The sequence below is a fragment of the Molossus molossus genome, unplaced genomic scaffold (genome assembly GCF_014108415.1).
Source record: "Molossus molossus isolate mMolMol1 unplaced genomic scaffold, mMolMol1.p scaffold_m16_p_3, whole genome shotgun sequence".
Lineage (NCBI taxonomy): Eukaryota > Metazoa > Chordata > Mammalia > Chiroptera > Molossidae > Molossus > Molossus molossus.
The window spans coordinates 40259820-40273942 of record NW_023425366.1 but is presented as its reverse complement, the minus strand read 5'-3'; the positions used below and the strand labels follow the sequence as shown (position 1 = coordinate 40273942).

Here is a 14123-nt window from a genome sequence, read left to right as displayed (position 1 = left end):
AAGTTTATTGACTTGTTTTTGATAGTTTTTCTTTCTTTCTTTCTTTTTTTTTTTTTTTATCCTCACTGGAGGACATTTTTCTATTTTTTGTTCAGATAGAGTGGGAGGGAGAGAGAGAGAGAGAGAGAGAAATATCGACGTGAAAGGGACACATTGAGTGACTGCCACCCACACAACCAACCAGGGCGGGGGACAAACTGCAACTGAGATACGTACCGTTAGCGGGATCCGAACCCAGGTCTCTCTGGACCACAGGCTGATGCTCTAACCGCTGAGCTGAACTGGCCAGGGTTTGATAGTTTTTCTTACCCATGGCATATGTCTTATACTTTTCCAGTTCTTAACTTTCAAGTTAACATCGTGATTAAATTATTTCACACCGCATGTTAGGAGCTAGTTTTAGAAAAAGATGGTGTTTTTTTTGTTTTTTGCATTTATCATCAGGTAGAGCGGGAGGGAGAGAGGAAGAGAGAGAGAGACACATCGAGTGGTCACAGGGACAAACTGTAACCGAGGTACCTGCCCTCAGCGGGAACCGAACCCGGGACTCTCTGGTCCGTGGGCCGATGCTCTAACCGCTGACCCAAACCAGCCAGGGCAGAAAAAGATGGTGTTTTTCAAAAATTTATCTTTATTGTTGAAAGTATTACAGATGCCCTGCCCCCTTTTCCCCTCCACTGATCCCCTCCACCCTGTTCTCACCCTCCAGGCCTGCACCACACTGTTGTCTACGTCCATGGGTTATGCATGTGTTTTAAATACCACAGTCAAAACAGCTGACTTTGTTTCTTTTCTTTTCACCATTGAAACATCATTTTGATAATGCCTCATAAACCTTCAGTTTTTAGAAGTTAATTTATGGCAACATTGTCATTTTAGCTGTAATAGTAATTAAAAATAGAAATTTAAAGTGTACTTCGATGGCAGAAAATGTTATAACCATCCTACCAAGAAAGAAGACATTCTAGAGAAGATGTTAGCACTCGTGAGAACAGACTATCAAAGAAGAGAAGTGATCATATTTTCAGAACTCCAAATTAGACCAATCATTTAATACAGGTGTTAATTTAAAATCACAGTCCTTGGTTTTTTATTTACAAATGCTGGTTTAAAAGAAGACCTTCCCACCATCAGACTGAAAGAATGTCAATATAATCTTTGAATAACGGTTCAGACTTATCAACAGTAGGCTTTTTCTTCTCACCACTAGTATAAGGTCACTTTGTGGGTGTGTTGGAATTAAGGCTTGTTAGATTACATTTTTAATGTTGAGATTTTCCTTTCTTACTTGTTTTGTGGACCCAAAGCAACAGCCACACTAATATCTGAATCTTGTGTTTGGTCAACCTTAATTTTAAGAGCCATGGATTAGCATGTCACATCAGACACACTAAGGACAGGAAAAATGCAGTTGTTGCAGCCATCCTATGAGTACGCTGAGGAATTTTGGTTTAGACCATTGATTTTTTGACTAACTGGGGCAATTGAAAATCTCCAGAAAAGACTGAATTCATACCTAGATATTCCTTTTAGAATACAGAAGCATATGCATGGGCATACATACACATACCTAATATGTACATATAGTGGCACATACCTTCCAGTATTTGATGTTTAAGCAAAATATTCCCAGTGTTTTGTTCTCCACTATGTTAGAATAATTATTCTAAGAAATGGACATTTTAGTTCAGGCACAGTTTATCTAAATAATATATGAGTTTATGGTTTTGAAATTCTTATTGCTTTGATACCCAGTGAGCTCCTTGTTTGTAGTTGTTCTTGCATGCCTTTCCCTCTGCACTGACTGCTGACTCAGCTGAGGACGTAATGAAGGGACAGTCAAAACTGCCCTTGTTGTAGCTATTGAGCAAATACTTCCTTCTTTAAAATGCTTGTGCTGTCTTGCAGTTTGTGATGTCTGGCTGGGGTACAGGTTATTCATTTCGATGCGAAATTGTTGACTATTCACGGTCGCCTACAGCGTTGAGGGTAAGTTCCTCTTTGGAAAAACTTGTAACTCAAAATCAATGTTAAAACTTTTTGGACTCTATTTGTAACACTTAATGTGAACTCAGAAGGAGTAAATGACTCAATTATTAGAATATATATATTGAAAGAAAAATGCTAAAATTTACCAGCCAGAAAGAATCAAAGTAATAGATTATTATATGACCCAGCAAGGCCACTTCTGAGTATATATCTAATCCTCACCCGAGGACATTTTTTCATTTTTTGTTCAGATAGAGTGGAAGGGAGAGAGAGAGAGAGAAACATCGATGTGAGAGAGACACATCGAGTGGTTGCCACCCACACAGCCCAACCAGGGCCGGGGACAAACTGCAACCAAGGTACATGCCCTTAGCGGGAACCGAACCCGGGTCTCTCTGGACCGCAGGCCGACGCTCTCACCGCTGAGCCAAACTGGCCAGGGCTGAGTATATATCTAAAAGAAATAAAAGCAGGGACTCAAAAATATATTTGTACACCCATATTCATAGCAGCATTATTTACTGTAGCCAAAAAGTGGAGGTAACCCAAGCGTCCATTGGCAGATGAATGGTTACACAAAATGTGGTGTATACATACACTGGAATATCATTTAGCCTAGTAAGGAGGAAAGTTCTGACACATGCTCCAACATTCATGAACCCTGAGAACATACATTATGCTAAGTGAAATAATCCAGGTGCAAACGGACAAATACTGTATGCTTCTATTAGATGAGGTTCCTAGAGTCAAATTCAGAGACAGAAAGTAAAATGGCCCTTGTCGGGGGCTATGGGCAGGGGAGATGAGTAGTTATTTAATGTCTCCATTTTGCAAGATTAAGAGTTCTATGGATGGATGGTGGTGATGGATGCACAACAGTGTGAATGTACTTAATGCCCCTGAACTGGACAGTTAAAAATAGTGAAGATGATAAATTTCATGTTATGTGTATTTTGCCAAAATTAAAAAACAAAAACAAATTTTCCTCCATATTAAAAAAATAAAATGAATTCATATTTATGTGTGTTTCTGCAGATGGCACGCACCTGCTGGCTTTATTACTTCTCCAAATTTATCGAGCTATTAGATACTGTGAGTATGTAGTCACCTTATTTGGTAAATGTTTGATGTTTCGATGAAAGCAATAAACTGCTCGAGTTCAGTTGTCTGATAACTTTGGTTATCTCTCCTCTTCAGGCAGACCTACCTTTTATTGTCAGTAATATCAGAGTACATAGAATAAGCTTATTTTTTAGTTTTGCAAACTCCAAAAGATTTTCTTATGTATCTACTACCTGTTTAAGATAAGCATGTATGTGTCACATACACTACAAAACTGCATCTTCGTATAGATGGATGACAGTTGCATTGAGAAGCACGTTTAAGAAGCAAAGAGAATGCCTTACCTTTAGTCCTTCTTACAAAAGCACTCTATCATCCATACCCCTTTAAGAGGATCAATGCTTCACAATTCACAAACTTACACAATAATACTAAGTTACCCTGGCATATCAGTAATTTTGATAATATCAAAAGTACCTTCAGCTGCCCTGTGAGTCCTCTCTGTGCCTGGGGATAAACTGAATTTGGGTGACTAACCCTGAGAGAAGCAAGTGCCATAGATTAGGGCCCATTAGGAGAGGAGAAGGGCTTGTGCTTTTGTTTCCAGAGTAGGAAAGCTAGGTAATTATTGTATCTTTGTGGCATGTGGGTCTTGGTTAACTGGAACCAGTCCTGGGCCTAAGTATGTTCTTTCTTCAGAATATATACCACCACATTTCTTGTAGCAAATCTCAACATGCTTTACTTTCTCAGATGACTTTGCATAATGTTAGAATTGGAAAGGACATTAGCAGGCATAGAATCATTCCTGTGTTTTTTAACTTTAGCATACATTAGAACCACCCAGAGGGCTTGTTAAAAACACAGATGCCCATATCCCAAGCCCTAGTTTCTGATTCAATAAGTCTTGGTTGGAACTCAAAAATTTGTATTTCCAGCAAGTTTTCAGGTGTTGTCATTACTGTTGGTCCAAGGTCCACACTTTGAGAACCCTTGCTTGTAGTCCAGTGGTTTTCAACCCTCATTATGCAGTTGACTTAATTGTATGAAAAATCAAAAAGCCTCAGCCCCATCTGGAGATTTGGGGCTAGATGGTCTAGAGTAAAGACCAGGCATGGTTATTTTTAAAAAGCTTCCAGCCAGAGTTGAGAGCTATTGATATATTAAAGTCCAAAGCTCTCAGTCTGAAAATACAACGAGCCAAGAGGTTAAGTGACTTACCCAAAGGAATGCTGCTACTGAGGGGCTAGGATCCCAGATTGCTGCTTTATGGCATTTTTTTGTTGCACCATGCTGCCTTCTCTCATATGCATAAGCAAATGCATTTTGGCTTCATTGTTTCTGCTTTGCGTGTTCTCAGGTTTAGCTTCCATAAGGCAACAATTGCTGCCTCTGTGTCTTTACTGAAACCAAACTTCTAAAATACTCCTACGAGTACTTTTGTTTCTGCTACTTGTCTCGTATTTCAAAGTCTAACTCATCAATGCTCTCCTGAATTTTGAGTGTCTTTTTGAACATTTGATTCTGCTTTTGAATATTTTTTTGGAAAAAAAACGTTCCCCCAATTCTTTCTATTCTGTGCCTTTGTTTGCAGAGTTTCTGCAAGCCACTGGATACATTCAACCTGGACGAGCCTTTGTAGCCTTTCTCGTTTTCCCAAGGCAGCTTTGCTCTCTATTCCCCAATTAACTCTTCAAGATTTCCCCTCTTCATTTATCTTTAATAACAACTTGCTAACTTCTTATCTGTTGAAAGTCCTCTTTAAGATTGCTTACTCCCTTACCTAAATTGGAAGGATGTGTTAGAGAGCAATGCAGAATAATTTCAGTCCTAAGTATTAAGATCCCCTGCCTTCCCATATACTTCAAAATCAATGTGGATTTTTTTTAACCAATAACATTTCTTTTGATAAATTTTGGCCATAGTCTTCACTTTATATCTTTGATTTTCAAATCAGCATGCAATTTCTTGTTTAGCTTTTTCTCAATTCTCTCATGAGTAGGCATCATACCTAAGTTCCTTCATACTAATTAGCGTTTGAACTGCGCCTTGGAGTAACAGCTGCTTCTGTGAGCATTCTGAGTCAGTCCTTTCAAAGCAAATTATGATGTGAAATCGTTTTCACTTTGTCAATATTTTTATAACTCTAGAAATATTATTGCATGATTTTATATGAACTTGATTTTCTTTCAATTATTTCAGGTCTTTTTTGTTCTGCGTAAGAAAAATAGCCAAGTGACTTTTCTGCATGTCTTCCATCATACCATCATGCCATGGACCTGGTGGTTTGGAGTCAAATTTGCTGCAGGTAGCCAAGGGAGAGTTGGGATCATTTATTATGAATAATAACATTTTTGTTTGCTATAGACACAAAATCTATCCTTAAGTGTGATTTAAGAGAAACTCAAAACATCAACAAATCACTTTGATCAAACTTCTAAGTTCCATTTTTCCTTGAAACCTAAATGCAGGACTCTTAACCAGATCCTTCACCAACTCTCCATTCATTAGAAGTTTTGGGTACAGTCTTCTATATATGGTTTCTAGTTGTTTTGTTTGGATTTTATTCTTTTCCCATGGAGTTCCATTAAATATCTTTAAATAAATAAATAATTAAAAATATACAAAATGGTGAAAGTCTTGGTTTAATAGGGATATATTTAGATATCTATTCCTTATATGTATGTATCCAGAGTTAGAATGTTTATCTCAAGTTTCATGTCTTCTTTGCCTTCAAATTTCTGATAACTGATACATACTCTAAACCCTAACAACTCTTTAAACATGTGTCAAATTACAGTTGTCCCAACTTTTTAAAGCATCCTACCGTATTAAAAGATGTTTTGATATTGTTTAATTCAAAAGTTTGGCAGACAGGATCTTTTTTTTGCTTTGGGTTTTATGCTTCTGAACATTTAGAATTGGAAAAAATAAGAGGTTAAGTAATTTTACCTTATCATAAAGTTTTAAATAAGCGATCTTTCCAACATATTCTTATCTTATTAGCAAAAGTTGTTTGTGGGAGTTATTTGTGCTAGTTTCTTAAATTCAGGAAGTCTTTAAATAGGTCCGCAGCCCATATTAGACTATGTTGTAACATTTCTGTGAATGGCTCACTTCTGTTAGGCATTCTGACTCTGTAAGACAAAAAATAAAAAAAATAGAGGAACCACAATTGAACTTTTGTTTGAGTTTTAGACTCTCTATGCATGGTGGGGCGGGGGGAAGGTGGGGGACAGGGATGATGCATGTCTCATGTCTCAAAGCATAAGAAGACATGGATAAGCCAGTGGCCCCAAAGAGATGCCAGAACCTCCAGGAGCCAAGGGAGTGGCCCCTATCATATCCACTGGCATCAGATTTTTCAGTATGTAAAGTATCTCCTTGCCCCAAATTGGTATCTATCTGTTGAGCATTTTCAAAGAGTACATGTAGTCATTTTTTCTTATATGTATGTTAATGTAAAAATGTAACTCATGTTACAAGATAGTCTTATCTGTGTCCATTTCACAAATCAAGGGTAGCTATATTATTTAATCTCCACTATTTTACATATCTTTACTTCCTTTTTTTTTCTTCCTACATGTATATTGTGCCTCTCAGTTCTTTCTACAGTGATGTCATTGACATCTTTTTTGTCTTGATGGAATACTGAAAAACATCCACTAATTGAATGGTTATTTCTTGTGTGTATATAATTGTGAAATGCAAATGATATTGAGAGACATTTAGCTTATCTTTTAAGCAGCCTAACTCTTAAATTATTTGAAATAGGTGACTATTCTATTTTTAAAGTGTGCTAGAAAGATTCTTTTACACCCATATAATTTATTTATTCATATTTCTTTTGTGAGACCAGAATATTATCACAACACTGAAAAATATATAAAAATAGAAAAAAATTTGGAAAGCAATACCCCCAAATACAATGATTTAGAGATATTGACACAAAAAGTGGTTTCTTATCTCTGTATTTCATAATTTTTCTGCATTAAATATCTATTTATTCTGTAATGGGAAAAATAAGTTTTATTTGAAAAATGGAGTTAAACACTTTTCTAATCTCTATCTTTGAATCTGTTTCAAAACAAACAGTGTTTTCAATAATGAAAATTTAAACATGATATACCTCAAATTTTCAATGTTACCCTGTTTATGGACATCAAGCACTTTGTACTGGGTTTGATGTCCATTCCTTAATCCCCTTCTGCTTTTCAACATGTAAATAGTAGAAACTAATGTGTGTTTTTTTTTCCTCTGATGTTCCAGTTGGCATTTATGTTTAGCCTTCATATGGGATCTAGGAAACACTTGTACACCTGATATCTATTCAATGACCAGCACAGCAATAAGAGCTGGGATATTTCCAGAGATGTGGTTTGGCATTGACTTTCGTTCCTAGATGAAACTGCCCATTTTAAACGGTTCTTTCAAAAACTTGAGCATAACTGATCTCTATCTAGTATTCAATTTCCTGTTTGCCTGTTGTACAACTCTCTGGGTTAATAGCAATCCAGCTTTTTTTTTAACATGATGAAAATATTTCTGTGACAGGTTTTTCTATTAATTATGCATAAACTCTCTTCTAGAGATATGGAGCATTATAATAATTACCAGGTGATTCCTTTATCTTTCCCAAACCAAAGGAGTAAAAGATGATGGCACTAGTTGTAATTCATTCTGAGGTGTTTGCTTTTCAGAACTGTTATCACAAAGGCAGCAAGCATAGAAAATACGTTTTAGAGAAGCCTTCCAAAGAACATATGAAAAACATTACTAATTAAAATATAATTGTTCTGGGGAACAAACTAATTAAAATAACTTATCAGGAATATAATAATGAACTAGAGAAAATAAGCAAGTTTATTTTGATCAGTAACCCTTACTAAACAGTCTTAGCTACACTAGTGCTTTGTTAAATTCTTATCCATAGAATCCTTGTTTTAGGGCATTTAAATGATGAAAGCTTCTGAATGGGAATATGGACATTCTTATACCAAAAAATGGAAGTGGGTCTTAATGAGACAGGCTCTGAAGTAATGTAGTTGGTTATCAAGGGTACAGTAGATTACCTGTGCACATTTAATCGTGAGACACAAATAGAACTGAGAGGTATTTGGCTTATCCCTCTTAAGCAGCTTGATTCCTAAATTATCAGAAATAGACAACTATTCTACTTTTAAATTACCCCTAGAAAATGTGTTTTCACACCACTATATTTATTTAAGTTTCTTTTGGGAAAGAAGACTAATCCAAATGTAAATAATAAAAGCTGGGAGGTTGTTAATAAACTTCATTAATTCAGTTTCTTCTCATTTGAAATGTGTGATCATTAAATAATTAACTAAATTTTATTTATTCAGGAAAGGACAGTTTATGAAGGGATAGTACATCATAAATCAGGCACTGGAGGAATATTTAAACTACTTAAAAATAATTATTTAAAACAGGTTATTTTAAGGAAGCATGTTAGCAATCATAGTGTTTAGAATTGCTGTGGGGAAATTAGAAGATGAAAACCAAGATAGGAAGGCAATTTATAAAAATCAAATGGAAGAAGTAAACAAAGGTGGTTTAACAATTAATGTTTATTTTTTTTATTTTGGTAAAACAATAATTGATGAAAATGAAGTTAGCATATCTTACTAATGGAAGCCAGTGGTTTTACTGCCAAAGTTTTGAGGTATTAAAAATATTTATTGAAAATTGAGAGTGAAACCCTAGTTGATTTAGCTCAGCGGTTAGAGCATCAGCCTACAGACCAAAGGGTCTTGGGTTTAGTTCCCAGTCAAGGGCACGTACCTGGGTTGTAGGTTTAATCCCTGCCTTGGTCAAGATTATTTGGGGAGGTAACCAGTTGGTGTGTCTCTTCCACATTGATGTTTCTCTCTCTATCTATCTCTTTCCCCCTTCCTCCCTCCCTCCCTCCCTCCTTCCCTTCTACTCTATCTAAAAACCAATGGAAAAATATCCTCAGGTGAGGATTAACAAAAAAAGAAAATTGAGAGTGGAAAAGTGAATTTGATTTCACACAATGACATGTGCAAAAGTATTTTTAGTGGTTTTATTCATAATGACCCAAAATGGAAACAACCCAAATATCTTTTAATAGGAGAATGGATAAATTCAGATGTATTCATATAGTGTAGCACTACATAGCAATAAAAAGGCAAACTACTAATATGCACATCAACATGGATGAATATTAAAAATACGTTGATTGAAAGAAAGTCACAAAAGAATATATCCAGTGTAATTCTGTTTATATGAAGTTTAAAAGCAGGCAAAACTAGTGGTTGATTATACAAATCAGAATAAAGGTTACATTGTGAGGAGTGTATTCTTTGAGAAGGGGATATGGGAACCTTACCTGGTGTCACAAATGTTTTATATCTTAAATTTGGTAATGGCCATGTGGGTCTATGCATATGTAAAAAAAATCTTCAAATTGTACACTTATGATTAATGTACTTGTGTACTTTTTATATGTTAACCCTTGCTAAAAGTGAATTTGATTATTATTATTTAGTAATATATCATGTTTAAAAAGAAACTCAACTTAGATTGCTAAAGTAAACCCAAATCATAAGCCCATCTTAAATCAAGATATAAACGGAATAAGGGCATGATAATTTGTTTTCTAAAATTTGTATGTTATATTTTACTAAGTTAATGTATTATCCAGCTCCCTCTACTTTGATGGCTATTTAATAAGATTAATATTTCACATACTGTGTTTTTATCCCCACTAAAATTAAAGAAATAAATATACTAAAATCTCAGTTCAAACAAATAAATGTCTCATTTTAGGAAGAGTACCCCCATTTTACAATAATTTTATTTTCCAGGTGGTTTGGGAACATTCCATGCCTTTCTAAATACAGCTGTGCATGTAGTCATGTATTCCTACTATGGACTGTGTGCACTGGGACCAGCCTACCAGAAGTATTTGTGGTGGAAAAAATATTTGACGTCATTGCAGCTTGTGAGTAATTAATTTTCTTTAAAATGATATATGAAACTAGAGTCACTTGTCTTCCCTGTGAATTAGGGTATTAACTAAATAAAGAACAAAGTTTACGGAACAATAGGGATATAAAGTGTTAGCATTTATATGGCATCATGTCATCATCCTTACTATCTTATTAAACCGTGGTCAGGAACTTTACTGAAAACAAGACATACTTTTTGGCCAAGAGGTTCAGACAATTAAATCAAAATGTGTATCTATATTATTTTATGCATTTATATAAAATACACATTTATAATCAAAATAATCTCAAAGTTATGTGAACCTCAATAGGTATAATATTAAATTAGAAGTTAGAAATTTCATATTCTAGATCTGAATGACCTTGAGAGAGTGTAACTTTGATGAGCTTACCTATCTAGTCCTCACATTTCCAAGTCTATTTTCCTCCAAGAGTAAAAGTACTGTGAGGATTAAAGCTGTACAGTGGTGGTATGATAACCAGTCATAAGGAAATGGTGAAATAAATTACTTTAATTTCTACTTTGGAACATTACAAAGTCATGAAAATTATTCACAGCTGCTTTCTTTATAAGTGTTTTTTTCTTCTTCTTCTGATAACGTAAATTAGAGCACTGTCCTCAAGTAGACAATGTTCAGAAGAGCACAGGCACTCAGTTTAGACCTAATAATACTTTCCAAACATTAATCCTAAAAAATATATGGCATATAATCTTTTTGAAGAATAACCATGGGTTGAGATGATGATTTTTAAATTTTGTCTTCTATTAAAATAAAAATTCTATGTTCCTCAAGTTTCCAGAATTAGTCTATAATAATTTAGTGTTACATCCTGCCAATAACACTAAAGAGAATATGTGAATTTATGTATAGATAGCCTGTTGAAGCTCAGTTTTTATTAAATCCTACAACTTGTTAAGTGAAATTCAGCATATTTATATAATGCCTTCTCCCAGGTGAGAGACTGCTATTTTAGTCTGTAGGGGTGTTAAATCAGTATCAGAGTATATCCTTGCAGAGTTGTTTATTGTATTTAAAACTGACAACACCTTAATAACCAACCCTAAGAAATGGTGCAATACATTATTTTAACTCCTACTTTGGAATATTATGAAGTCATAAAAATTATTCATAATTGCTTTCTTTTAAAGTATACTTTCTGATTTTATTTTATTTTTTACATGCCCCTAGCGGGACCCAAACCCGGGACTCTCTGGTCCACAGGCTGATGCTCCAACTGCTGAGCCAAACTGGCCAGGGCTACTTTCTGATTTTAAAGTAATACATGCTCATTGCAGAGAAATAAGAACATCAAGTTAAGCAAAGAGAAAGAAAAATAAATATAATTTCCCCGCTAAGGGACAATCAGAGCTGATATTTTATTTTATTCTCATCTAGCTTTTCTCCTCTATGCATATATGTGTGTACCTTTTGCATGATATATATTATATTGCATATAGAATTTTGTATTGGGCTTTTTTTACTTAACATACTCTTAAATGTTGTAAAGTCTTTTTAATAATGTAGGAAAATACTTATATAGAAAGAAGAGTAGACATTTGTTCATTATTATTTTGCATGTATCAGTTATACACAATCACACGTGCAAAGAATGTTGAGGATGTTGCTTAAGCCTCCTAAGGTTTCATTTTTTCCCTCTGCAAAATGAGAGGAATAATTGTAGCTACTGCACAGGAATGTCATAGAAGTTCCTTAATATAATGCAAAGAAAGTTGATGATGATAATAAAAGAAACTATGTGAAAAATCTTAACTGGGTAACAACGGATGGATTATGAATAATTGCTATTTTTATTTATAGATTTTTACTTTTCCAAAATTTCCACAGAATGCATTTCTCCTTTTAATAAGGAGAAAAAATATATTCAAAAAAATCTGGACATTGGCCAGAGGTGTCCCCCTTAAGACTGTGTAGAATGTTCTGGAACACAGAGTCCTTGGGCATCACTAGTAGGGTCCCTAAATCTGTCTCACTCCTTGCAGAGTGTCTGCTGCTGTTGGCAAATAGGATATATTTTTATCTATGACAGTGGAGGACAAATGGCAGATATAATAAGTCAGAGATGCTTTGGCTTCTACAAAATTGATGGGGCATAAATTAGAATGTTTTTATTTCAACCAAATTGAAATGCCTGGTCTAACAACAGACTATTTGAAATTGATACTGTCCTAACTATTAGACCATGTGCATTTCATCAATCAAAGACTCATGTCAAAGACTTGCAGGCCCTGTTGGTTCTCTGAGTATGAAAGGGCTGCTGCATTGCACAGCAGCAAAGACATTTGCATAGCTCCACCAGTTTCCTGGGACTGAATAACGGTTCCAAATTCCCATCTGGATTTGGACACTGTTCTACCCACTATCGCTCCCATAGAGGCTCCCAAAGATAAAATTCCCTACCCAACAGTAGCCTGGAGGTGGTTGGAGAGTGTTTAAACATAAGCAGGCAAACAATGCATTAAATAATTGCTCCATTGTGACTCTTCATATCTGAACAATATTTTTCATTCTTTCATCTGTTAGGTCCAGTTCATTATTGTCACCATCCACATAGGACAGTTCTTTTTCATGGAGGATTGCAAGTACCAGTTTCCAGTCTTTCTGTACATCATTATGAGTTATGGGTGCATCTTTTTGCTGCTCTTTCTCCATTTTTGGTATCGTGCTTACACCAAAGGCCAGAGGCCGCCCAAAACAGTGAAAAATGGAATCTGCAAAAACAAAGATCACTGAAAGTCAAGCACAACATGAATCTATGAATGAGACTGACACCTTGTCTTCCTTGACAATCAAGAGATATATCTATGTGCAGTGCATTTTGTATATTTTTCCAAAGCAAGAGCTTGTATTTTTATGATAAGTTATTGGGGTTTCTGATATTTGAGAGCCCAAACTACCAGATAACAGAGTCTTCTGATAATTAGAGCCTAAAGCAGCCAGTTTTTCAGCTGTTTGTAAGCCTCACCCAAAGGTTTTGTTTAACACATTTTGTTAATAAAAGGATCATGTGAAATAGTACAGTACTTTTCAAAGAGTTGGGTATAAATGAAAAATATCATTAGATATTTTGAGTACAGACAGGGGTCCATGCTGTACAGTGGATTCCTTCCGCTGGGTCAGAACCTCTACCTGTGGGCTCTGGCTTTGTAGCTTGTGGACTGCATTCAGAAGGCACTGTGTTTATTCTAGAGTTAAATTCCCACTCCAGAGAACTCACAAAGTGAACATTAAATGAATTTGGGATAAGTTGTCGTTTAAAAACACTAATAATAATTTTTAATGGGTCTCTTGAGTAGTCGCCACCAGTTTTGCTGATAAGACTTTCTCGCAGCCTTTTGTTGCATGAAGTGTTCAGAAGTACCAATCTTTCGATGAGCACAATGAGGCACTTAACACTAAGGTTAAGTAAAAAAAACAGGTGGTTTGTTCTCATGGCTTAATGAACACTTTGCTATTACTGTTTTTCAATTATCTTTGTATATTTCTGGAAAGAGGTGAATTTGTCAATGGAAAAAGTACTGTGTAGTTCACTGGGAAAAAAAATCTGTTGTCTGTTGTATTAGGATGTCACTTTCTTATATTGTCATAGTTTACAAGATTATCTTCGTTAAATATATATTGGTTAGATGTGTAGATGTTCATGTCATTAACATATTGCAGGTACCCTCAAATCATAAATGATTTTAGACCACTCATCACAGTTTCCAGAGATGTGTTAGAGTGGCTTGTGAAATAATTGGAGGCAATAGTGACACAGAGATTATCCAGGGAAGACTTAGTTATATAAGGGTCTCTCTCAATAGTGAGAGAGAGAGAGAGACCACACAATAGTAATTGTTATAGATATACTGCATGAAAAAATATTTTCCAGAATTATTAACAGCCTGGGTTTCTTTTTTCAAATTTATAAATTATATAATGAAGGACTAAAATTCATTTTGCATAAGTTTCATTTCTTTAAAATTGCAACTTTCTAATATCCTCTTGTTGTCGAGACCAAACTAATGGTCAGTAGATTTTTTTATCCAAGACAAAATTTGGACATTTAAAATTTTTTCTT

The 14123-nt window shown here is 35.1% G+C and overlaps 1 protein-coding gene across 1 annotated transcript in view; it reads left to right on the top strand.

The window, feature by feature from the left end:
* The window catches only part of ELOVL7 (ELOVL fatty acid elongase 7), a 76459-nt gene extending 62554 nt beyond the window's left edge, over nucleotides 1-13905 (top strand). Inside the window, exons 4-8 of the mRNA XM_036279652.1 lie at nucleotides 1909-1989; nucleotides 3025-3081; nucleotides 5254-5359; nucleotides 9900-10036; nucleotides 12587-13905. Of these exons, the coding sequence (XP_036135545.1) occupies nucleotides 1909-1989; nucleotides 3025-3081; nucleotides 5254-5359; nucleotides 9900-10036; nucleotides 12587-12796 (591 nt within the window). The 3' untranslated portion in view covers nucleotides 12797-13905. The remainder of the gene's footprint in view (nucleotides 1-1908; nucleotides 1990-3024; nucleotides 3082-5253; nucleotides 5360-9899; nucleotides 10037-12586) is intronic.
* The last annotated feature ends 218 nt before the right edge of the window (nucleotides 13906-14123 follow it).